Source organism: Orcinus orca, chromosome 13, assembly GCF_937001465.1.
Source record: "Orcinus orca chromosome 13, mOrcOrc1.1, whole genome shotgun sequence".
Lineage (NCBI taxonomy): Eukaryota > Metazoa > Chordata > Mammalia > Artiodactyla > Delphinidae > Orcinus > Orcinus orca.
In genome coordinates this window covers 66,217,325-66,245,050 of record NC_064571.1, presented here as the reverse complement: position 1 = coordinate 66,245,050, position 27,726 = coordinate 66,217,325, and the positions used below count along the sequence as shown (strand labels likewise).

The following is a 27,726-nucleotide window of genomic DNA, read 5'->3' as shown; positions in this document are numbered from 1 at the left end:
TAAACGGAAGGGATCTTGGACCGGTGCGGACCAATGCTGACCTCTAAAAACACTCCCTCTTCTAAAATTCTTTAACCCGCCCAGTTAACAAAAGCAGAGGATATAAAGAAAGGCCACAAGAGAATAGACTTAACGGAAACAAAAATCAGCGGGAAGCTCGAGCTTTCCACGAATTACAAGTGAACTTCCTGTCCTGGGTAAACTTCCGGAATCAACAACAGGGAGAGCCAATCAGAACCTTCCTCCGGGAGCCAATGGGCGAGTACATTACAAAGAGCCAATCGCAGCGACGCTGTCACTGTTATGGTCCTGTCAGGGCGCCGGCGTTGTGGTTTCTGGGCGGCAGCCACCGAGAGGACTTTGGTGGGGGACCCTCAGGGGCAGCCCCCCGGCCAGCTGCGCTCGTCTCCGGACTCGTTCCCAGCCTACATATCTCGGCTCGCGGGTCGCGCCGTCGGGCGCGCGTGCTGGTCGGTGCCGCGGCCGCCTTGGGGCCTGGGCCCAGCCACAGCCTCCTCCTCCGCCGCGGGCTCGGTGGGGCCGCGAGATGCAGCCGCCGGGCCCTCCCCCTGCGTATTCCCCCACTAACGGGGACTTCACCTTTGTCTCCTCAGCAGACGCGGAAGGTGAGACTGAGCCCCGTGAGTCGCACTGGGGGACGCCGGGCGGACGCGGCAGTGTCTTTCTGGGGCCGAGGCGGTTGTGGCCCGGTGGGGACGGGCAAGAAGCTGACCCATGGGGGACTCGAGCCCTCTGCTCCCGCCGGGCCTTCCCAGAGGCCCGAGTGGCCGAGGGTGGGGTGTGGGGAACTTTCCAAGTGACTCGGTCAGCTTCTGGTTTTCGCTACACCGTCTGGTGGCAGGTTTTTCTGGCGAACTTACCCACCTCGAGGGCACCCACGGGACCCAAGATTTTATTTCTAAAGTGACTTGGCATTGCTCAGAAAGGGATGGTTAGATTGGCCGGGCTAGGTGTCAAAGAATGAGAACGAGGAACGAGAGCTTGTTGCTTTGTTATTTATCAGCACATAACTTTTTGCTGAGATTAAATTAGGCGCTGCTAATACTAACTTCCCTCGAGGAGTTTGTGGGTTTTATGGAACCTGGTATCTTGCCAACGTTACAGTTTTCCTCCTATTTTATGGTGTTTGACCTCAATATTCAGAGAAGTAGACCCAGATATATTTGGGAACACCCAGCTGGATTACAAGAAGTTTCAGTTGCTTTCCAGATTTCCTTATGTACTGTTTTGAGGAAGCATTTGTGCTGGAGAGATTTTTCTACAGCACGGGAGAATTTGTTTTCCTCTGTACTTTACCAGACTCTTTGTAACTGAAATCTTTCTCTGCTACTTTTGTTAGACTTTGTATACCAGTATACCAGTAATTTTCCAGTGACCAGACTTAAGTGCTGGATATGGAAAAATAAGTTATACTTAACTATAGAAATTTCATTCTAGAGAAGGACCTAGTGTGTTTCCTGAGAAATCGAGTTTTGTAATGCATCAGTTAATATAGCTTGCTTTCCCTTTTTCTGTTTTGCTTTCCTCGTATTGGTTTTTGAATGGCGTTGTTTAAAAACAAAAATAGCACTGTAGTTTTGGTTATATTAAAATGCAAAATACAATTTTTATCATAGAGAACATAGCTGATACATTTAAATGTAATATGGAAATTTGGTGAAATATAGCAACCCAAAATATTTTAGTTTGTTTCATCTACATTTGGTAGCCTAGTGCTTGGGGAGGAATAACCAACCATAGTTTTCCAGACTTTAAGGAAAAATTGTCTGTATACACAAAAAATTGAGTATCACAACCTGATGTTTGTTCAGACTTATATATCTGTGTTTATAGTTCTAATACCCCCACTTCCTCCAGGAATTACCTTTCTTAAATATGCCTAAAAAATCTGACAATAATATAACAAGCTAATCCATTGACTCCATATATTAAACCAAGAAACCTGGAATAAGTAAAATCCGTAAGATTTATTCAGACTTCTCCGTATAGCCTCCAAGATTGTATAGACTCCCTGTATATCCAGGGATATACAGACAAGGATAGATATTTGTATAATACCCTCAAGTTTATAACATTATACAGTTTAAATTTACAGTATTTTAAGCAAACGGCTTGTTTGATCTTTCTAAGAATCCTGCTGAGCTTTTTTATTCCTGTGTTTTTTTTTTTAACATCTTTATTGGGGTATAATTGCTTTACAATGGTGTGTTAGTTTCTGCTTTATAACAAAGTGAATCAGTTATACATACACATATGTTCCCATATCTCTTCCCTCTTGCGTCTCCCTCCCTCCCACCCTCCTTATCCCACCCCTCCAGGCGGTCACAAAGCACGGAGCTTATATCCCTGTGCTATGCGGCTGCTTCCCACTAGCTATCTACCTTACGTTTGGTAGTGTATATATGTCCATGCCTCTCTCTCGCTTTGTCACAGCTCACCCTTCCCCCTCCCCATATCCTCAAGTCCGTTCTCCAGTAGGTCTGTGTCTTTATTCCTGTCTTACCCCTAGGTTGTTCATGACATTTTTTTCCCTTAAATTCCATATATATGTGTTATCATACGGTATTTGTCTTTCTCTTTCTGACTTACTTCACAGTAAGTCAGACTTACTGTGTATGACAGACTCTAGGTCTAGTGAACCTGAGGCTTAGAGAAGTTCAGTAACCTCCACATGAAGGATCTGGAATTAAGAGCTAGCGTTCTGTTTCCTAAGATTTCTTTATACTAAACCATGATGAGTCTGACATATATTTTTGTAAACTGAAAAGTGTATCTGAAGTATAGAGTCCTGGATTTGCATCCTGTCTTTACCAATTACTATCTTTGTGATGTTGGGCAGGTTACTTAATCTCTCTTAACCTCAGTTTTCGTATACATAAAATGAGAATAATAATACCCAAGTGCTCAAACATTTTGCAAATGCAAAGCACTTAGTACACCTAGAAGAGTTAAGTGCTCAGTATTTGTTAGCAGTGTTGCTGCTGCTTTGGATTTCATTATTAATTGGTGCCACGGTTATTTTTTTACTGTTCTCTAACATAAACATTTGACTCTGCAACACCAAGTTTCTTCTCTAGTTTCTAAGCGTGTCACGTAAATTCTTGCTTTTCCCCTCTTACGGTGTTTATCTAACCATGGATGTTTTTAGCTTGTAGAGGTTTTATTGTATACCTTGCTTCTAGATTCTGTCCAAGTCTCTTTCTCAGTGATACTTATCAATACTAATTTGTACATGTCCTTTGTTTTAAAATGTGCCTTGGTGTTTGTCTCCAAACCTATGTGTATCAAGGTCCTCATGCTTAGAATGCTTTTCTCCTTCTTACCCCAAGATGAAATTTTTTTTTTTTTTTTTTTTTTTTTTTGCGGTATGCGGGCCTCTCACTGTTGTGGCCCTCTCCCGTTGCGGAGCACAGGTTCTGGACACGCAGGCTCAGCGGCCATGGCTCACGGGCCCAGCCGCTCTGCGGCATGTGGGATCCTCCCGGACCGGGGAACGAACCCGTGTCCCCTGCATTGGCAGGCGGACTCTCAACCACTGTGCCACCAGGGAAACCCCCAAGATGAAACTTAAGGCTGAATTCAAATACTCCTTTCTTGCTGAAACTTTGCTTAACTGTTCCTCAGAAACAGAAATGTCCCTAATTTTTTCTATATCCCAGCACTTAGCACAGAACCCAGAATATTAACATCACAAAGTAATTGTTTGTTGAAGGAATAAATGATTTCTGCTTTCTTTTATCTCCTATGACATTGATACTTGGGACTATAAAACCTAGCACATTTTGGATGGTATAACTAAAAAGTTACTGGTTTAGAGCCAGAAGACTTCAGTTAAAGTTCTGACTCTTACAGAAGCTATGTGATATTGGCCAAATTACATAGCTTCTATAAACTCACATTTTCATCCATAAAACGAAAATCACACTTATAAGAATATTGTGAAAATTACTTAAGGTAACGTGTATAAAAGCAAGGTCCATAAGTACAAGTTAAAAGAACGTAGACTAAAAAAAAAAAAAAGAACGTAGACTATGTGAATAAGCTAGTAAATGAATAATGAAATCCAGACTTTATATTCAGTTCTGTGGTGTAAAACTACATCCAAAAGCAGTAATGAAATGCATGTGTATAAATGCAAGAATGTACCACCGCAATGAGAAGCCCGCGCACCACAACGAAGAGTAGTCCCTACTCACCACAACTAGAGAAAGCCCGCACATAGAAATGAAGACCAAACGCAGCCAAAAAAAAAAAAAAGTAATGATACCATTAAGTATAATATAGACGTCTTTAAGACAGTCCTTTGACTTTATTTTGTGTCACACAAATAAGTAGTTCTTTGCCTGCTTTATTTCCACAGACCAGCAGCATTGGCATTACTGGGCTCTAGTAATGCAGAATCTGCCTTAATCATAATTTACATTTTGACAAGATCATCCTTAAGTGATTCATAAGCACATTAAAGCTTGAGAGGCACTGATTTAGAATATTATGAAAGATCAACAAAAAGAGGAGGAAATTTTTTATAGCTAGAAGATCAGGGACAATTTAATATTGGTCATATTTTGCCAAAATTTGAAAGATAGGTAATGTTTTGTATATGTAGGATGGAGTATGTCCATATGCAAGGGACTGTATATGAGGAAGTCCCTAACCAAGAAATGGCTTAATAAGAATGGGATTTTAAAGAATTCATCATACATAATAAATGCTATAAAAAGGAGGTTCAGGAACTTCCCCAGTGGCTCAGTGGTTAAGAATCCGCCTGCCAACGCAGGGGACATGGGTTTGAGCCCTGGTCCGGGAAGATCCCACAAGCTGTGGAGCAACTAAGCTCGTGTGCCACAACTACTGAGCCTGCTCTCTAGAGCCCATGAGCCACAACTGCTGGGCCCACATGCCACAACTACTGAAGCCCACGCACCTAGAGCCCGTGCTCCGCAACAAGAGAAGCCACTGCAATGAGAGGCCCGTGCACCACAGTGAAGAGTAGCCCCCACTCGCCACAACTGGAGAAAGCCCGCGCACAGCAACGAAGACCCAGTGCAGCCAAAAATAAATAAATAAATAAATTAATTGAAAAAAAAAAGAGGTTCAAAGGTGGAAGTGGTTAACTGCAGGAAGGGATCAAGGAAGTCTTCAGAGACAGATGAGGTACATTTTGAAGGAAAAGGAGTTCTTCAGGTTGAAAAAAGGGAAGAGCATTCACTTATAAATTATGCAAATGCAATAATTGGTCGAAGCAGTCCCTGTATTTTATACTTCTCAATCTTCACAGACCTAAAACAATGCTGATTTAGACCATGAGCCCCTTGGGGTTAGAAGCTGTGTTTTACTGTCTACCAGTATCATACCCACTGCCTAGCACAGAGCCTGGTATATAGCAGGAACTTAATAAATGTTCGATGACTACATGATACTTTTTGATTAAGATAAAGGTGTTGTGCTGCTAGAACTGAAGCCAACACTAATTCAACAGAAGTCCAACAAGTGGTTGGAAAGGGCGTGAACAGAGACAACTAACCAAGAAAGATGATCTAAGCCACCCAATAGCCATTTTCCCGTCCTCATATTTTTCTCCCTCTAATGATCATTTTATGTATATCAAAACATTCATCTTTCCTCCAAATCTTAAAGGAAACCTTTCTTCCTTTCCAAGGATAAGCCTCTACTAGTGCTTTTATTCGCATATCTTCTTGCCTCTTTTGGAACCTTTCTTTGTTTTTCTCTCTAGCATTTTTTATTTCTCCTCTGTTTCTTCCATCACGATCATCACTCACAGGTCCCCTCCTAATTGACAGAATTTTTAATTAAATCTACTACTTCCCTTTTTCCTTACTTTCACAGCTAAACTATCTCTTATTTCCTGTTTCCTCAGCATCCAGCAATTCCTACCATTCTGCTGGAACTTGACTTGCTTCCTATCATCTACAGAAGGACCTTCAGGAGTGTTTCCCAAAGGGGAAAGGTTGCATGACAAAAATTGGGTAAATAATGTGTTAAGCTAAGTTAAACCAGTTTCCTTAATGCAGAATTCCCAGAGCCTTTAATATGACAATATTAGTTCTGAAACTCCAAATGGAGGTTGTAGTATGCAGGGTTTTCCAAACTTAGTGAATATCAAAAGCTTTTTGTAGAGGGCATCTCATAGGATCCAGATTCCACAGAACATGCATAAAGAAATGCTTACCTATAAAGACAAGTTTAAAAATATTAGGGTTTTTTTGCCTGATATTTATTCTCTTAACACTTTGTCCCCAACCTATCTTCCACAACTTTTGAACTCTGTGCCTTTTATAAGCCTTGGGCTTCCATGCCTTTGTCTCTGCCCTTTCTTTTCCTTGGAATGATTTCTTTATTATTTTTAAAAATTTTATTTATTTTTTATTGAAGAATAGTTGATTTATAATGTTGTGCTAGTCTCTGCTGTACAGCAGAGTGACTTAGTTATACACATGTAGACATTCTTTTTAATATTCTTTTCCATTATGGTTTATTACAGGTTATTGAATACAGTTCCCTGTGCTAGTAGGATATTGTTGTTTATCCATACTATATATAATAGTTTACATCTGCTAATCCCAAACTCCCAGTCCTTTTCTCCCTCACCCCTCTCCCCCTTGGCAACCAGTCTGTTCTCTGTGTCTGAGAGTCTGTTTCTGTTTTGTAGATAGGTTCATTTGTGCCATATTTTAGATTCCACATATAAGTGATATCATATGGTATTTGTCTTTCTCTTTCTGACTTACTTCACTTAGTATGATAATCTCTAGTTGTATCCATGTTGCTACAAATGGCATGATTTCATTCTTTTTTATGGCTGAGTAGTATTCCATTGTATATATGTACCCCATCTTCTTTATCCATTCATCTATCCATGGACATTTAGGTTGTTTCCATGTTTTGGCTGTTGTGAATAGTGCTGCTATGAACATAGGGGTGCATGTATCTTTTTTTTTTTTTAAGATTTTTTAATGTGGACTATTTTTAAAGTCTTTATTGAATTTGTTACAATATTGTTTCGGTTTTATGTTTTGTTTTTTTGGCCCCAAGGCATGTGGGATCTTAGCTCCTTGACCAGGGATCGAACCTGCACCCTCTGCATTGCAAGGCGAAGTCTTAACCACTGGACTGCCAGGGAAGTCCCAGCATGTATCTTTTTGAATTACAGTTTTGTGCGGATATATACCCAGGAGTGGGATTGCTGGATCATATGGTAATTCTATTTTTAGTTTTCTGAGGAACCTCCACACTGTTCCATAGTGGCTGCACCAACTTACATACCCACCAGCAGTGTAGGAGGGTTCCCTTTTCTCCACACTCTCTCCAGCATTTGTTATTTGTAGACTTTTTAATGATGGCCATTCTGACTGGTGTGAGGTGGTACCTCACTGTAGTTTTGATTTGCATTTCTCTAATAATTAGTGATGTTGAGCATCTTTTCATGTGCCTACTGGCCATCTGTGTGTCTTCTTTGGAAAAGTGTCTATTAAGGTCTTCTGCCCATTTTTCAGTTGGGTTGTTTGTTTTTTTGATAGTGAGCCTCATGAGCTGTTTGTATATTTTGGAGATTAAGGCCTTGTTAGTCGCATCATTTGCAGATATTTTCTCCCATCTTTGGAATGATTTCTTATTCCTTCTCTGCTCATCCACTTATCTCTCATGGCCAGATTCCAGTTCTACTTCCACATAGCCTTCCTGACCACCTCTTTGATAGCTTAGGTCTCTTTACTCCTATGGCACCTATGATCTGTTGGCAATAGGCATTGTCATTTACCTACACAAGAGTGTGTTTTACAGTACTAGTAGGGTTTTGTATCATATTCAGCACTCCAAAAAGAAACCCTGTACCCATTTTCAGTCACTCTCTATTCCCTCCCTGCCTTCCAGTCCCTGGCAACCGCTAATCTACTTTCTGTCTCTATCGACTTGCTTATTCTGGATATTTCATGTAAATGGGGTAATACAATATGTGACCTTCTGTGACTGGTTTCTTTCACTCAGCATAATGCTTTCAAGGTTCATTCATGTTACAGCATGAATCAGTAACTCATTCCTTTTCTGGCTGAATAAAATTCCATTGCTTGGATATACTGTCAGTTGGATTTTGAACTCCTTGAAGTATCTCACTTCTTTATATCACTCTCAGGGCATTATAGAAATAAGTAATCCTTAAATATTTATTGGTGGATTAATTAACCAATGTTGAAAGTGAGAAAGGTACTAAAGTGAAAATGACTTATTGTTTGTGATATAGTTCCTTTTGCCAAAGGCCAGAAACTTGTCTCTAGTCTCTCTCTCACTTTCTCATATTCAGTTGGTCATCAAATTATTTCAGAATAGTTCCAGAATAGCTATGTAATTAATCTGTCCTTCCCTTTCTACTGACATTGCCTTAGTTCAAGTCCTTTCCATTTCTCATCTATACTTTTTGCTGACCATACTCCCTCCTCAAATCTCTCCCCCACTTAAATCAGCCCTCCACAGTGCAGCTAAGATTATGTTTACACAATGCAAATCTGATTTTGTATATTTACTTTATTAAAAACCTCTGATGTCTCTTCTTGATATAAGCTCTGTGGAGCTATTTGCCCTTATATTAATTAATTCATCCAACCAGCACACATTTATTGGTTGCCTACTATGGGCCAGGCACTGTTATAGGTACTGGAGATACGTGTTCAAAACAAAACTACAACAAACACACCTTAGTTCCTCCCATCAGCGAACTTACAGACATTATCCAAATAATCATACAAATACATTATTATAAACAGTGATAAATGTTATGAAGGAAAAGTCCAGGGGACTATGAAAGGAACCTAATCTAGTCAGGGAGATCATGGAAAATTTCTTTAAATAGGTATATCTAGGGGACTTCCCTGGTGGTGCAGTGGTTGAGAGTCCGCCTGCCAATGCAAGGGGCATGGGTTCGAGCCCTTGTCCAGGAAGATCCCACATGCCGCAGAGCAGCTAAGCCTGTGCACCACAACTACTGAGCCCGCATGCCACAACTACTGAAGCCTGCTTGCCTAGAGCCCGTGCTCAGCAACAAGAGAAGCCACCGCAGTGAGAAGCCCTTGCACCACAAGAAGAGTAGCCCCTGCTCGCCATAACCAGAGAAAGCCCACACGCAGCAATGAAGACCCAGTGCAGCCAAAAATAATAAATAAAATAAATAAATTTATATATTAAAAACAAAGTATATCTAGGAACTGAAGAATGGGTGGCATTTAATTATCTGAAGTTAGGGGAGACAGCCTGGTACAAAGTCCCTGAGGTACAAGGGATCCTGGTTCATTCAAAGAACTGAGAGGCTTAATATGGCTAGAACATAGGGTCACGGTGGGTAGGGAGGCAGAAAATTGTTCTGGAGAAGTAGATAGGGCATGTAGAGATTGTTAGATTTGAGCTGAAAAAGTAGTGGGAGGCCACTGAAGGATTTTAAACGGGAGAGTGAAAGATTTGCATTTTAAAAATATTCTTCTGCCTATAGGTGAGAATGGATTGGAAAGAGAATGACTAGGGAGAGGAGTTAGTAGACCATTATAGTCATACAGACAGGAGATGTTAATTTGCACGAGCATGGTGCAGGTGGTAGAAATGGAGAAAAGTGGGCAGGTTCAAAAAATATTTAGGGGTAAAAGCGATAGAATTTAGTTGTGGTTGAATGGTGTGGGGAGCATGTGAATGAAGGAAATTGTCAAGGATAATTAAACTTCTGGTTTACAGTGCTAGATGGGATTAGTGGTACTATTCACTGAAATAGGAAACTGGAGGAAGACCTTAACTATCAAGAATTCAGTTTTGGAATATTGAGTTTTAAATGCTTTTGAAATAACTACAACGTTAAACTGACACTTGATTGTATAAGTCTACAGAAGAGGACTGGGCTCAATATATTGCTTTTTGAGCTCAGCCTTCCTCAGTGTTTTTACCTCTTTTTATGGTCTGAATGTTTGTGTCCCCCAAAATTCATATGTTGAAATCCTAATGCCCAGTGGGGAAGTGGAGCCTTTGGGAGGTACTTAGGTCATGAGGATGGGGCCCTCATAAATGGGATTAGTGCTCTTATAAAAAAGATTTCACAGATCTCCCTACCCGTTTCTGCCATGTGAGGGCACAAGGAGAAGTCAGCTAGCCAGAAGAGAGCCCTTTCCTGACCATGCTGACACTCTGACTTTAGACTTCCAACCTCCAGAACTGTGAGAAACAAATTTCTATTGTTTATAAGCCACCCAGTCTATGGTATTTTGTTATATAGAAGCCTAAACAGACTAAGACACTCCTATATAAAAATGATAGTATATACAACTCATAATACTTTATTGTGATCAGTAATTTATAGACATAATAATGCAATAATTTTTGTGTTAATAGGCTTTTTTGAGTAAACAATAATTTTCTGTTACTCTGTTAAGGTGTCCATTTAGCCTACTTTGTGTGACATTCTCCCTCCCCAGGAAAGATGTCACTTCTAATATAATTTAGTAGTGTTGATAGAGGAATCTTTAGTTTTTCCTCTTTAAAAGTTTCCTACTTGATTTTTAAAAAATTATATCCAGATAGATATTATCACAAGTATCTTCTATACAATGTGCTCAAGAAGTACAATATATGATATATAATGGGTGCAAGAATAGCTTTTCTTCTGTGTTTGAAAATTGAAAATGACTTTTTAGTCAACCTTTCTTGGGAAGAAAACAAGGTAGTTAAGCAAGATTTATCTTTTAAAAAAATTAATCTATTTCTTTTCATAAATTTTAAACTTGTAAGGCATTACACAAATCCATAAATGTGGTAAAATTGCATAGAACTATACACACATACACACAAATAAGTGCACTTAAAACTGGTAAAATCTGAATAAGTTCTATCAACTGTATCAGTGTCAGTGTCCTGGTTTTGATAGTACGTATGATGGTATGGTACCATTGGGGGAAACAGGGTGAAGGGTGCATATAACCTCTCTGCAACTTCCTGTGAATCTATAATTATTTCAAAATAAAACTTAAAAGACTCATAAGGCAAATAAAAGAAATTTCTGTTAGATAACTGATTTATGCCAAAATGGGATTTGATTTTTCTAAAGGTAGGCTCAGGAGATGTAATTGATTTTAATTAATATTATGTGCAATATGAAAATTAACTGGCAATATTGAATAGTAAAGCTACTGAAATCGTAAACCAAAATGATATGAATAAAAATATAACCTAGGGGCTTCCCTGGTGGTGCAGTGGTTAAGAATCCGCCTGCCAATGCCTGGGACACAGGTTCGAGCCCTGATCTGGGAAGATCCCACATGCCGCGGAGCAACTAAGCCCGTGAGCCACAACTGCTGAGCCCGTGTGCCTAGAGCCCGTGCTCTGCAACAAGAGAAGCCACCGCAGTGAGAAGCCTGTGCACCGCAACTAGAGAAGGCGCTTCCGCGCGCAGCAATGAAGACCCAACACCGCCAAAAATAAATAAAAAATTAAAAAGTATATATATATATATATATATAAAAATATATATATATATATATATAAAACCTAGGACACAATTTTATACAAGGCTTTAAAAGTTTTTCTCATGGAGTAACATAATCAACTCCAATATAGGTCTAGCAATTATAAAATCATTATATACTTGTGTTGGTTTCTTGAGCTCTTTCATTGGCCTATATACGCATTAAAATGTTTTTATAACTAAAATGGAACAGTGTTTGTCCCTTTAGTATGAAACATGTGCTTGTTTTATTTTGTTGCACAATAGTCAATTCTGGTTTAGATTTAAGCACACATGGATTTCATTTTCATTCAGATAAAATGGAATTATTTTTGTCCTTGCTCTTGGTTGCTTGTTAAGTAAGAAAACGCTTATTCATGTTATGTAAGAAGTTGGCAAGTACCAACAAAATGTTCATGTTCATTGCAGATTACTCTTCTTTCATAGAAATCTAGAACTTTTGTAGGGGCAGATCAGTAAATCTCACCCTGAGTATGCTCTCATACTACACTGACTGAATTCTTCAAAGTGAAGTTCTCAGGCTGAGGAGAAGATTCAGAGAAAAGATCCCTCACCCAGTAATACACTTGAGTTGAAAGGGAGGGAAGATTACTGTTAAGTTTTGTTCTGCAGTTTTTCCAGGTGGCTTTTAATAAAACTTGAAACTTACTGATATTCTTTCCTCTCTCTGAACCCAAACAGTAGTGGAAACATTTTTAAGATTTCTTTCAAAGATTATTTCCTCTTAAAACCATTTACATTTATTATTATCTTTATGTTATTTTTTACTTAGAAAATGACAAGAATATTATAGTGTAGTAAGAAAGGATTAATTTAAGATCAGTGTTTTATAATTCTGGACACCTGTCCTAGAGTTGACGATCAAGCAAGCTGGTTCTTACCGTGGTTTAATGTAAGACAGCTGTGCTCCTGGAGTGACCCCCCCCCCCTTTATTTTTTTTTTAATATTTCTCATTGTTTTCCGACATTATTTTTTACCTGTTAGCTTGATCACATGTTAGGCTAACTACTGAGTTTTTTTACTTTTCTGTTGCTTTTTTTTTTGGCTGTACGCTTTTTTTTTTGGCTCTCACTGTTGTGGCCTCTCCCGTTGTGGAGCACAAGCTCCGGACGCGCAGGCTCAGCGGCCATGGCTCACCAGGGAAGCCCTTCTGTTGCTTTATTTATTTTATTTTTTTTGCGGTACACGGGCCTCTCACTGCTGCGGCCTCTCGCTTTGCGGAGCACAGGCTCCGGACGCACAGGCCCAGCGGCCATGGCTCACGGGCGCAGCCGTTCCGCAGCACGTGGGATCCTCCCGGACCGGGGCACGAACCCGCGTCCCCTGCATGGGCAGGCGGACTCTCAACCACTGCGCCACCAGGGAAGCCCAGTTGCTTTATTTTTAACACATGTAATTGTGTCTTGGGGGAACTGGATGGTTTGTCAGACTGCTGTTTCTAGCATTCTCCTACCATATGTCCATGATATTTTCCTTCTTTGCATAGAATGGAAAACACTACAAAATTATAAGCTAAAGGTGTCTTTTTGAGGTCCTGCATCCCTGCTATGAAAAACTCCTAAACATATACAATTCTTTCTCACAGCACTCCTTAGCACTATAATTTATATATCCTTTTTTGGTTTAGATTAAGGACTTTAACTGCAGTCTTTTCTAGAGGCCAGGAAACAGTTGTTAAGGTCCTTTCCTGCCTTATAATTCCAAAACCTTTAATGTCACTGCTCTACTAATGACTTCCTGATCTAAGTTTTCCTCTTGTTAAATCAAGAAAGGCACTCTTTGTACCTGTTGGAAGTAGAATTTTAGTTAAGTTTCAACTCTTTCATTTTCAACTTAGAGTATGACAAAGAAGCAGAAAGTAATTTTGAGAGAATATTTTAATCACAAGATTCTATGGCAATTAGCATCTATAGGGACTATTTTTAAGCTTTAAGTAGGGAAGGACAGTGAATTCAAAAGTACTTGCATTTTATCTCTAGATGAATTAACTAAACTATAAAAGCTTTTTAGAATCATGTAATGTTAAACCTGGAAAGAACTTTGAATAGGAAACTGGAGACCAGAAGGCATTAATGATTTGCTGTATTAATTAGTAGCTTAGCTAGGACTTAGCTTCAGAATGCAAACTTTATTATAATTAATTGCAGGAGTTGTCAGAACCAGATCGTTATGTGACTCATAATTGATCCACTCACTGATTGAAGTTTAAGCCAGAATTTTTTAATGGCAGTTCTCAAAAGCTAACCTAGAATTTAGGGTAATGTGCAAATTAAGCTCTTCGTTCTACTGTATAGGATCTCCAGGAAAGGAGAGTCTGTGTTGAGTGTTCTGGTTTGCTGTTGCCGAAATTGTTTTCTAAAGTATCACTCCAGTCTTTTGACTTCTAGTTAACAACATTGATGGTTGTTTACTAGTGCATGTTGTCTGGTCCTACAAATGTGTTTTTTTATTAATTCCTGTATGACCTCAAGCAAGTCCTTACTAGTCCCAATTTTTTTTTGACCAGAAATTTTGACATATGTACTACTGTGATTATCTGTAACCTCTAAGGCACTGGTACAGACTGTGAGTGGAATTTATTTTGTAACGTGGATAACAGAGTCTCTTCACTGCTTTTTTTTTAATCTATGTAAATTTATTTATTTATTTATTTATTTTTGGCTGCGTTGGGTCTTCGTTGCTGCACGCGGGCTTTCTCTAGTTGCGGCAAGCGGGGGCTACTCTTTGTTGTGGCGTGCAGGCTTCTTATTGTGGTGCCTTCTCTTGTTGCAGAGCATGGGCTCTAGGCATGCGGGCTTCAGTAGTTGTGGCATGCGGGCTCAGTAGTTGTGGTGCACGGGCTCTAGAGCTCAGGCTCAGTAGTTGTGGCGCACGGGCTTAGTTGCTCCGCAGCATGTGGGATCTTCCTGGACCAGGACTCGAACCCGTGTCCCCTGCATTGGCAGGCAGATTCTTAACCACTGCACCACCAGGGAAGCCCTTCACTGCTTTTTAGAATTGACCTAAAAAAACCCAACAACCTTTATTTTGCCAAAACTAAAGATAAATGATGTAATTATATAAAGAAAAAAGTTAGCTGAAATAGTAGGAAACTCTTACTAGTCAGATTTATCCAAAACTAAGCATTAATATATGAGGCACTTAGCATAGATATTTAGTTTTAAAAGAAATAATGTATGAATAAATATATGAAAAAGTAAGGGAAGTTATCTGCGGTTTTCCTTTAGCAAATAATTATGTCTAATGGTTTGTATATATAAATATGTAATGCCTTTAAAGAGAATTTATACATCACTTTGTTCTGAAGCACATAATGTACATAATAATGAAGGGACTCCGAGATGATATCCTGTTGGGAGTTCCTGGGGGTCCAGTGGTTAGGACTCCGTGCTTTTGCTGCCGGACCTGGGTTCAGTCCCTGGTCGGGGAACTAAGATCCCGCAAGCCTCGCAGTGCAGCCAAAACCAAACCAAACCCAACCAAACAAACAAAAAAAACAAAGTGATATCCTGTAATATATTTTGTATATATCTTCCATTTAAATTTTAAAGTTACAGTTTTAAGTCTAGATTCTGGTACAAGGCTAGCTAGTTAGATGTGAAACCTTTCATGTGAATTCACCTCTCTTGTTTTCGTTTTCTTGTTGTAAAAGTAAAAAGTGGTTTTTAGATATCATTACTGAAAAAAAATTCAACTGAGTAACTTTTAAAGATTTTATTGGCTTATTCAGTGATACATGAAATGGGCAGCATTCCAATTTGCAGGTAGAAAGGAGCTCTGAGGAGCTGTACAAAACGAAAGACTTTAGGCAGAAGGAAGTGGGACAAGGAAGTTATACTAGCTAAAAGTGGATTAGTTATGGCAAGGTCACTTTCCTTTAGGAGATTGCAGGGGTCTTTCAGGCACATTACTTCACTAGTGCTGACCAGGTGATTCCTGATTCACTAGTTTAAGGTTCTGTTTCTGGGAGAGGCCAAAACTGTAATTAAGTCTTGGTTTGGTGACATGATACTTAGCATAAGTGACTCCATTTTGGGCCTGCTGTCTTGTTTTTATCACTGTCAACTATAAAATACAAAGATTGTATACAGTAGCAGATGTTCATATGTAGAGATCTTCAAGTGATAATTATTTAATTGGATATATGCTCGTGTTGGTTAGGATTCACACATTTTACCTTGGTTTATAGTTTTGTCCTCTTTTCTCCTTAGATCTCAGTGGTTCAATAGCATCCCCAGATGTCAAGTTAAACCTTGGTGGAGATTTTATCAAAGAGTCTACAGCTACTACATTTCTGAGACAAAGAGGATATGGCTGGCTTTTGGAAGTTGAAGATGATGACCCTGAAGATAACAAGCCACTCTTGTATGTAAAAATAATATGTATTTTTTGGTTTTTTAGAGCTAGTCTGTGGGATGATTGTATTTTTTCGTATTGTTTAAGACAGGTATAGAAAATCTTAACCTTTTTGGTCAAAAGTTTTAGCTATTTTCAGTTTTACTGTTATAGTTGACCCTTGAACAACACAGGTTTGAACTGTGTAGGTCTACTTGTACATAGATTATTTTTAATACATACATTGGGAATTTTTTTGAGTTTGCAACAATGTGAAAAAACTCGCAGACGAACCATGCAGCCTAGAAGTATCGAAAAAATTAAGAAAAAGGTATGTCATGAATGCAGAAAGTATATGTAGATGTACATGTAACATATAAAATATATGTTAATCAACTGTTTATGTGATTGGGAAGGCTTCTGGTCAACAGTAGGCTTTTAGTTAAGTTTTGGGGGAGTCAAAATTATATGTGGATCTTTGAGGGTGGTACCCATAACCCCAAAGTTGTTCCAGGTCAACTGTAACTAGTAAAACTGAAATAATGAGAGAATATTTTTAACCTACTGAATGGCAAAAGTTAAAAGAATCATAATCCTATATCACACACAAATATACTCCAAACTGTTAGGACTTACCTGGGTCTATAGATATCTGAAGTGAACATACAATGTAAGTAAAAAAGCAAGGTGCTTGGGTGCGTGCTGTGGAAGTTCAGTTTAAGATTTCCAAAAAGATTACCCCTCCAAACTCTCTCCTATATAGAAATTCTAGAGCTACCACTGGGAGGACTATAGGGATACTTTCACTTTCTTCATAGTACTTGAAAATTTTTAAGTGATTATGTATCACTTGGGGAAAAAAGGTGAAGAATTTAACAATTTTGGAAAGAAGAACCTATAGCTTTGTAAAATCAAGGTATTACCAAGTTATTCTCTGTAGTAATTATTGGTAGATCAAGTGCTAAAACATCCTGTTTCTTAACTGTTAATATACCGAACTTCATCAAATCTAAGATGGTATGGATTATAAGATGCAGTTATTTCACGTTTATTGATAAAACAGAAAAAGTACCTAAGACAGCATAAAGCTAGGACATCAAAGGGCTATCTTATCTCCTTAGTGTAAGGATAAATGAGAAATAACCTACCATACAAAGAGAGACAGCAAGGAAGTTTGCTTGTCTGTTTGGCACTGGGTGGGGTGTTGGAAGAAAAAGTGTCTGTGAGAATATAGGATTGCAGTCTGATTTATCAGTACGGTCCCAAAAAGTCTCAAGCAGAGAATTTTATTTAAAGTCCCAAGTTGATAGTGCCTCCAGGAGACTGGCAAAAGGAAAGGCAGATCTTGGAAGCACTTGGCTTCACTCCAGACTGACAGCAGTTGTAAGACACCAGCTATTGTGAGATGCATCCCAACTTTAGAGATGTTGAAATGATAAAAATGTTCATCATGGAACCAGTGAAATGTGGTACTTCAAATGCAAATGTTTTGTTGATCTGTGGTGACTGTAATGTTATATTTAAACTTTTCTTAAATTCTGCTGCAACTGTCTCAGTATTCAGAAGTGTGTGCTTTTTAAGAATTCTTATTTTAAAATTATAGGGAAGAATTGGATATCGACCTAAAGGATATTTACTACAAAATTCGATGTGTTTTGATGCCAATGCCATCACTAGGTTTTAATAGGCAAGTGGTGAGAGACAATCCTGACTTTTGGGGTCCTCTGGCTGTTGTTCTTTTCTTTTCCATGATATCATTATATGGACAGTTTAGGGTAAGTATATCTTACTTTTCACAAATTCTAAATAGTTTAAGAGTTTTAAAATTGAAAATAGCCAAATATTAACTGTAGTACTTCATGTTTGAGAAATGCTTTAGCTTTACCCATTATTTCTCACTTGTTTATCCCTACAAGCTGTTCTTAATTAAATAAGTGGGGAGTGCCTTGGATTAATGATTTCCAAACTCTTCTACATCCTCATTCTCATAAAAAGTATTAGTATTTGTATGGCAAGTGGGTAAAATGGTTGGGACTGCTCCCAGCTGCCCATACCCTTTCTGATTTCTCCCAAGGATAAAGAGTTTGAAACACAATACTCATGTTCTTATCTTTTATTCATTTTTAGTTCTGTTTTTTACAGTAAGCTTCTTAATAAATGATGACAAGAATTCCATCCGTTTTTGTTTTTATATAATACTTTGTCCTATTCTCAGAGGCTTTATCTCTATCATCAAAATATGGCACATGCATATCATTCCCTCATCCCTAGTTTAAGGCTTTAGGGGAGTAAAAAATAACTCTTTACCACAGAGTGATTTGGAAATGAATTAGTTTCCTTTTGTACTATAACATATTTCCACAAGTTTAGTGGCTTAAAACAATGCAGATTTATTCTTTGACAGTTCTGAAAGTCAGAAACCCAAATTGAGTCTTAAAGGGCTAAAATCAAAATGTCAGCAGGGCTGGTTCTTCTGGAGGCTCCAGGACAGTCTGTTGCTTGCCTCTTCCCATGTCTGGAGGCTGCCAACATTCCTTGACTTCTGGCTGCATCACTGCAATCTGTTTCCATTTGTCACATTGCCTTCTCTACTGTAGTCAAATATCCCTCTGCCTCCTTTTTTAAAGGACAGTTGTGATTACATTTAGTGCTCACCAGATAATCCAGAGTGTTCTCTCCATAGCAAGACCCTTAACGTTATATAATACTGGTCCTATTAGTATTTACCTTGGATCAGTAGTTCATATCAAGTATTCTGTTGCAAGTATAAGGACCATTGAAGAAGTTGAATGGGGGTCTGGTCTCCTACCCACCACCAACCCTTCATGTAGAACATCTCTATATGAATTTTATCTATTTTATATAATCTTTCATTTGAACAAAGTGTTCTAAGGCTAAAAACAGAAGATTCTTATCTCCATAGAATGCTTCTTTGTCATTACTTAATCATTCATTTATTTTTGTCAGTATGGACTCATGGATATTTATTTTATTTTCTGGACTATAATACAATACTGTCATTTATTTTATTGCTCAGATTGTTGCAGTTTTAGCCATTGGGAGCGCCTTCAGGTTAGCTTCTGTATCCTTTTGCCATATCCCCATCTTTTTTGAGTACTTCCTTTCTTTCTGACTCCACAGAGTGTTCTGGGCTCACCTTTTATTGTCCCTGTCCCAGCCCAGAATCAGTCATTTTTCTAGGGAGTCCTAGTGCCTTTTGGGGAATATTTAGAAACCAGGATCTGGGCAATAAGTGTGCTTATGTTGCTACTGGGTGTCATTATTTCTAGACCCCCCCAAGGAGACAGAACTTGGAAATACATGCATATATCATTACTATGTCAAGTCTCAGGAGTTAAAATTGTGTGAAGTATCGTCCACATTCTATTACTTGGATAAATGTGTAATTAATGTAAATTTTAGAGACCTCTTGAGAAGACTGGTAACTTGTTTCACAGATGAATTTACCTTCCAAAATGCTATACAGCAGGGGTTGGGAGTCAACAGTTTGGTCTTTCTTTGCAGTTCTTTTATTATATATCATAAAATACTAAGGTTTCCTTAGGCAATTGATCATTGCTAAATTTTCAGTTTGGATGTAAAATTACATTACACATTTATATTCTTATTAAGTTTTACCTGGGAACCCAAACTCTCTATGACCTGAAGTTGGGTATACCAAAATATATGGTAGAGGATTGAGTTCGTGGGAAATTATCAGCTTATTTGGTACACAGATATTAACTGCATGAATTTTTTTTCTCTTAAGGTGGTCTCATGGATTATAACCATTTGGATATTTGGTTCATTAACAATTTTCTTACTGGCCAGAGTTCTTGGTGGAGAAGTAAGTGGTTAATTTTGAAAATAGCCTTTGTTTTTTATGGTAAGCTTTATTTTTGATACTGCAGGTAGTATCAGTAGCTATGTTCATTGTAACTGCTTTTTGTCCCAGAATTGCTTTTAAGTTATGCTACTTCTTTTAAGGTGATGTAAATATTAGTATAAATGTTATGAGAAATAAAGAGGAAAGAAAATCCAATTTCACTCATAAATAATGTATAGCTTTTTAGGGAAGCATGCAATTTATTCTCTGTTACAGCAGTTCTCAAACTTTTTGATCTCAGGTCCCCAAAGAGATTTCTTTCTGTAGGTTGTATTTATTGATGTTTACCATGTTAGAAATTAAAATAAAAATTTTAAATATATATTTATTCATTTAAAACTAAAAGTAAACCAAATACATTTTGACATAAAAAATACATTTTAATGAAAACTATTTTTCAAAACAAAGTGAGAAAAAGGTATTGTTTTACATATTTGCAAGTAGCTTTAATGTCTGGGTTAGTGGAAATTGTATTCTAATATCTGCTTTCTGCATTCAATTGTTATGCTATATTTTGGTTAAAGTAAAAAATAAGGCCTCACACAGGTATATAATTTTAAAAGGAAGAGTATTTTAATACATGTTTTGGATGATTATGATTATTCTACTCTGATACTACATCAACACTCAACAAGTAATATTTTCTTAAAGGTTCGTTGTAGTGAGGAATCTCAAACCATATCAGTGAACTTTTTATACACTGTATCATTGAAATTGACTTTGGATGGATCTTTTTACCCATGCACGATCTACTAAGAAAACATTAGTTCCCTGAGCTTTGTAGATCTTCCAAATGTTGACTCGTTTTATTGTACAATGTCAGAAAATCACATTCATTAATATCACCACCTATTTCATCAGAAAAATCTGTATTGGAAAACTATCAAGATAAGAGTGTTGGATACAAGTTTTCCAAAATTCTACTTTTTGCTTGAGAGAAATTTTGTAATTTGGAAGAAATACTGTCAGTTTTCCTTGAAATAAGAGGCTCACTTCATTCATTTTCATTCATGTTGCCTGTCAGTACCTAACTCTGAATAATCATAGTTTGTCTTTCAGTTGTTCTTTCAAGTAAAAGTGGTATTCTATGGATAAAGCATCTAATTCAACTCTTCACTCACACAGTTGTACAAATGCTCTTCCTTGGGATAACCATTGAATCAAGATACAGAAGAAATGCTTTCTGTGTACTTCTCATTTTGTTACACAGAATATTAAAAAGACATATTCAAAGGTTGAGGCTTAATAAAATTAATCATTTTAACTGCTTCATTAAGGACATTCTTAAGTGAAACTGGCTTTTTTTCTTCTTTTCCTGTGAGTGTGGGGTAGTAAAGAACACAGTAACTACTAGTATGTTTCATGCCACCTTATTTGTGCTAAAGCAGCATGTTTTACCCATTGCTTTTGTTCTATTAGTACCAATATCAACCCAATTAAAAAGGCAAATAATATTTTATTACTATTATAAAAAATAGTTTTGTGGGTTTTTTTTTTGCGGAACGCGGGCCTCTTACTGTTGTGGCCTCTCCTGTTGCGGAGCACGGGCTCCGGACGCGCAGGCTCAGCGGCCATGGCTCACGGGCCCAGCCGCTACACGGCATGTGGCATCTTCTGAGACCGGGGCACGAACCCGTGTCCCCTGCATTGGCAGGCGGACTCTCAACCACTGCACCACCAGGGAAGCCCTGGGTTTTTTTTTTTAAGTTTTATTTATTTTTTTTCCGTGCCTTGTGGCATGTGGGATCTTAGTTCCCCGACCAGGGATTGAACCTGTGCCCCATGCAGTGGAAGCGTGGAGTCTTAACCACTGGACCGCCAGGGAAGTCCCCTATTACAAAAAATAGTTTTGACGTTCCAGTCTTTAAGAAGAGTCTCTGGGACCCCCAGAGGTCCATGGGTCACACCTTGAGAATCACTGCTCCATTAAATTAGACTTTATGAATTACTATAAACCTAGGAATTCCAGCACTCTGGAATTCAACTCTCTGTGAAGAGGGTAAAGCACAAGGGATGCCAGGCAGAGTTACTATATCATGTGGGTGCTGACTCATATCAGGCTTGCTCTATGAACACTGAATGCTAAATGCAGAACTCTTGAGCCTTTTTCTCATACTTGGTGGAAAGGTCTCCACCAAGCTCTTGTTCTTCTGCTTTCCAGTTTCCAAAATCAAGGTGCTCTTGTCCTGTCTTCTAATCTCCTGTTTATGCTTCTTATAAAAAGGAGTTTCCTTTTTTCCTTCCCTTTTAATGGAGTTTCAGGAAGGAATGGTATTAGATATATGCACTCAATCCATCATCTTAACTTAAAACTCTTGAATAAATGTAGAATAACATTTATCTATGTAATTTTATCACTCTGCTTATGAAAATTTAAAATAATTCTAACAGTGACATTTGTTTGCATATTATTTCTTACATTCTAGACAAAACCTCATATAATTTTTAGGTGAAAAAAGGTGTCACTAAATGTTTTGGTAATTTAGGACTGTTGATAGAGAAGTTAAAAGACCTAGATCTTAATTTGAACTCTTACCAACTAGCTTTGCTTTCCTGAACAAAGCTCTTTGTCTCTCTGGAATCACTTTCTTCATAATGGGGACAGTAATACCACATAGGGTTGTTAGTGCCTTTGATCTTCACAATATGTGAAGCTCTATCACGGAGTGTGGCACACAGTAGCCACTAAAAAATATTTCTCTCTTCAGTCCTCCTACCTTCTCTCCCTTCCCTTCTAGTCTGCATTTGTCACATCTAGCTTCTCTAGACTTGAATTTTTCATCAAAATAAGATGGTTGTGGTTCCTTTAAATAATCCTTCTACAACAAGGGAAATAGTGACTAAGAGATATACTCAAGGTAATTGGATATATAAGTCTGAAGCTCAAAAGAGAGAGGGCAGGAAATGTAGATTTGGGTATTATCAGAATTGATAATTGAAATCACGGTGGGTTGTTGACCTTGTCCACGAATATGAGACTATATGATAATTTGAAATATAATGGGTATGATACTTTTTTCTTAATTCTCACCTTTATGTAAGTACAACAAAGTATATATGATGTTTAATAGTGGTTAAAATAAGTATCTTGATTTCTGTGATATTTATTTAACATTTTGAAAATTCACAGGTTGCATATGGCCAAGTTCTTGGAGTTATAGGATATTCATTACTTCCTCTCATTGTAATAGCCCCTATACTTTTGGTGGTTGGATCATTTGAAGTGGTGTCTACACTTATAAAAGTAAGTAGTGTGTTATAAAAAGTAGTTTACTGTTTCCCAGTAAAAAAAAAAAAGTATACAGTTGTCCCTCCGTATCCATGGGAGATTCGTTCTAGGACCCCCCCGCAGACAAGAAAATCTGCAGATGCTTAAGTTCCCTGTACAAAATGGTGTAGTATTTACATGTAATCTGTGCATATCCTTCCATCTACTTTAAATCATCTCTAGATTACTTACAATACCTAATACAATGTAAATGCTATATAAATAGTTGTCTGTAGTGCAGCAAATTCAAGTTTGGCTTTCTGGAACTTTCTGGTATTTTTTCTTCCCCCCAAATATTTTCGATCCACAGTTGGTTGAATCCGTGTATGCAGAACCCACAGGTAATAAGAGCTGACTGTACTAGTTCTCTGGCTAAGAATCTTGTAATCTATAACTGTTTATCAAACAGTTCGTAGTGTTTTGGAACAGGGACCTTACTCACTAATTATACCAGTTGTATTTCTTTTATTTTCCCCTTTTAATTGCCATAAATTATAATGTATGTCTATGGCAGAATAAAGAACAAAGAGCAAATCAGACCTTGGGGTATTACACTCAGAGAATTTTTTAATTTAATGTTAAAATTTTCTTCTAGTTCATCTGACTTAGATTTTGTGGGAGGTATTTATTTAAAATTCCACTGGCTCAAAAGGACACCTGTACCCCAATGTTCATTGCAGCACTATTTACAGTAGCCAGAACATGGAAACAACCTAAATGTCCAACGACAGATGAATGGATAAAGATGTGGTACATATGTACAATGGAATATTACTCAGCCATAAAAAAGGAACGAAATTGGGTCATTTGTAGAGATCTGGATGGACCTAGAGTCTGTCATACAGAGTGGAGTAAGCCAGAAAGAGGAAAAAAATATCATATATTAATGCATATATGTGGAATCTAGTAAAATGGTACAGATGAACCTATTTGCAGGGCAGGAATAGAGACGTAGATGTAGAAAATGGACATGTGGATACAGGTGTGGAAGGGGATGGTGGGACAAATTGGGGGATTAGGATTGACATATGTACACTACCATGCGTAAAATAGATAGCGGGAATATTCTATAAAGCACAGGAAGCTCAGCTTGATGCTCTGTGATGACGTAGATGGGTGGGATTGGGAAGGGGGGTGGGAGGGAAGTCCAAGAGGGAGGGGATATAGGTATACATATAGCTGATTCACTTCATTGTACAGCAGAAACTAACATAACATTGTAAAGCAATTATACTCCAATAAAAAAAAAACCTCGCTAAAAATAAATAAAATAATATTCCACTGGGACTGGACATTTATTTAATAATTGTCACTCATATTTGAATAGTAAGTTCTTTACCAAATATGATATATATGGTTCTAATAAATTGGCTTTTCTGTGTTGCAGAGATCAGGACTTCTTTGTGCTGTGTTAAGCTTATATTAACATATGTACCCACTTTAAACATTTACTGATAATATTAAATATTAATGAGTAGTGATTGAACTTAAATTTTGGCATTTATTAATTTTGAACAACTTTTGGAAATAAATGACCACTCTAACACATGTATGTATATAACATAGTGAATATAATTTTTTTTCTTTATGGAAAATAGAACTTCGACTTAAATTTTTAAGTAGAGTAACTTTTATGAGTTTTGGTTTTACTTAAAGTTTATTACCAATTCCAATATAAAATTATTCCTTTTAGAATTGAGTAACTACAGGCTAATACTGACATTATATAAGCCTTGGGTATTGAGAAGAGTTGGATTTTGGAACCAGTCAGTTCTGAATTCAGATTCTGGTTCTGCCACTTACTTGCTGTTTGCCTTGGGGAGATATCTTTTAGTACCCTCCTGTGCAAATTGGGAGTCTTAACTACTTTTTAGGGTTTGTTACGGATTTTAAAGTATAAATAATGTCTAGTATAGTGTTTAACAGAGTAGGCAAAGTGGTAGCTGTTATTATTATAAATGTTAATCGAATATTTTGAGAACATCTCTGTATGTTTGAACTGTTTGAACACTTTAGAGACCAAGCAGAAGAGCTTTCTTTCCTCTAATCCTAAATATTTTTTTAATTGTCATTATTAGCACTTAGTTTAAAAGTCTTACAGTACAAGAGCTAGCCCCATGCTGGCATTTAATTATCTAGCCTTAGTGAACATACCACTTTACTGAATCATTCAGGATCACTGCTTGTGTGTTGTTTTACTTGGGTTAAAGCATGTTTGAATGCTTCTGAGACTACTGCCCAAATTGCTAAAACTGTCCTCTGGTTATTTTTAGTCATTGAGTTCAACTGAAAATTGGTCTTAATGTTCTTTATGCAACATGTGAATGTTTTATTATAAAGCGGAAGAATCTTTTTTATATCATTAAAAGTTTAGGATACAATTCTTTTTAAACTTTAGATTTTCTTCCCCACATTTCTTTCCCTAATCACTTAATCTTCTGTGTGTAGCAATCTATTTTACATGTTTCTTGTTTTAGTCCAAAGTTTGCTGAGAAATAATGTTGCAAAACTCTCATCACTTAACTCTAGCATTAGAATACAGTTTAATCTACAAGCACTCATTTTTTAACATTAAATCTCTGTAACTCTTACCAATCTTTAACCATTTATTTACAAAAAAATTTAATCATGCCATACAAATGCAATTTGATTATAATTTTACTTGATTTATTTCCCTATACTTTTTTGTAGGTTTAAAATATCTTGCAGGTTTTTTTGTATGTTTTTAGTTTAAAAAGCACAATATAAAATCGGACCATCTCAAATACATTTTCAGTCAGTCTGCCAGTATTTATTTTTTACCTCTGTACCAGTGGTTCTCAACTGATGGCGATTTTGCCCCCCTAGGACATTTGGCAATGTCTGGAGACATTTTTGGGTATCACAAATGGGGAGGGCTGGGATGGCACTCGTATATAGTGACTAGAAACCAGGGATACTGCTAAACATCCTACAGTGCACAGGACAACTTCCCACAACTATTTTGATTAGTGCATGGTTGAGAAACCCTGGTCTGTGCCAGGTCTGTTTCTGTCATAGTTTCCCTGATTTCTACCGTTATAGTTCTTCCTTTCATTTTATTCTGTAAAATGCCTTCAGTGACTATATTGATAAGTATTATATAAATTTCTAGTTGAAATAATTTAAAATTAAGCACGTGCATAATCAGAAAACTCTCTTCCATTATGGTTTACCATGGGATATTGAATATAGTTCCCTGTGCTATACATTAGGACATCAACTATACTTCAATTTTTAAAAAAAGCAAAAAAAAATTTTTTATTATGAAAAATTTTCAAACAATAAAAAAAAAAGAAAACTCAACCAAAATGTTATGGTTTTCCTCCTTTCCATGTAACACTATACTTCTACCTTGTCCTGGGAAAATGATTTGATACTTAATAAATGTTGTGTAAAATTTTCACTTAATATGTTTTTCTACTTCTTGGGGGAAAAAAAGGAAAAATTTCTATTTTGTGAAGATCAATTAGTTTTCTTTCAGGAAACAAATATCTTTCAGCTGCCTATCCCTATAATAGTTTTTCCGAAAGTTGCCGTATCTTAAGTCACCAGGGACACTTGTTAAAAAGTCTGATAATTAGACCCTTCTTCCCCTTAAAGATTCTGATTCAGGAGAACTAGAATGAATCCCAGGATTCTGTTTTTTAATAGGCACCCAAGGTGATTCCTATGATTAGACAAGTTTGATAACAAAAGACTTCATTTGCAGAAGTCAGGGAGCAGAGCAAGGATGAATATTCCTAACAAGTTTTAAACATTCTCAATAAGTGTTACTGCTTCTACAATTGGTTGTTAGGGTTGTTTTAAAAAAATACTGTAAATGTTATTTTTATGATACCCAAAATGTTAATTAACTTGCTAATATGCTGCCTTTTGTCTTTTTTGTTTGTTTTTTTAAAGCTCTTTGGTGTGTTTTGGGCTGCCTACAGTGCTGCTTCATTGTTAGTGGGTGAAGAATTCAAGACCAAAAAGCCTCTCCTGATTTATCCAATCTTTTTATTATACATTTATTTTTTGTCCTTATATACTGGGGTGTGATCTAAGTCATATATGAGTAGAAAAAGACGATGTTACCTTTCTGTGTAGGCTGGGAATTCTTGCTTGAGGGGATTGAAAAAAACGTATTGCTGGTAAAATTTTACATGTTCCAGATGTAAAGGCAGTCTAAGGTCTTTTTAAAACAATATTTTTTTTTGTATTTAATTAAGCAATTGCAGTTACCTGAATATTTTTGGTCAGAATTCTGAATTCTGTTTGATTCATCATATTCCAGTGAATAAAATATAAAAGCATTGTGTTTTTAAGATTGTGTCAATATTCTCCTAAAAACTTGTGCCAAAAGCACCTGGAATGGTAATTATATTTCACTTGAAGGGTAAATATGACAGCATCCTGGTAATCCAAAAGTGCAATTTTTTTCTTTAAAGGGTTTTCTCCTGCATTGCAGATCCTGTAGATATATATTTATATTTATATATATATTTATGAAGTAATTCTTATTATTCACAAAATGTATTTCTGAATAACCTAAAAATTAAGATATTTTAAATCTGATGCTTAAACTTTATTTAATTTGGCCATTAATCTTTTTATTTATAAATTTAATTTTGCTTTTAAATTATATATAATTAAAAAAATCTCATACATGCTTCAGTCAGTATGTCCTTGTTAAGAATTCTTAATAA

The 27,726-nt window shown here is 37.1% G+C and overlaps 1 protein-coding gene across 1 annotated transcript; it reads left to right on the top strand.

The window, feature by feature from the left end:
• The first annotated feature begins 285 nt into the window (after positions 1-285).
• Positions 286-27,345, top strand: YIPF4 (Yip1 domain family member 4). The gene is made up of 6 exons (XM_004268200.3): positions 286-626; positions 15,743-15,896; positions 17,470-17,641; positions 19,636-19,713; positions 22,883-22,996; positions 26,942-27,345. Exons 1-6 carry the CDS (start codon positions 548-550, stop codon positions 27,077-27,079), a joined length of 735 nt encoding a protein of 244 aa, XP_004268248.1. The 5' UTR covers positions 286-547; the 3' UTR covers positions 27,080-27,345.
• The last annotated feature ends 381 nt before the right edge of the window (positions 27,346-27,726 follow it).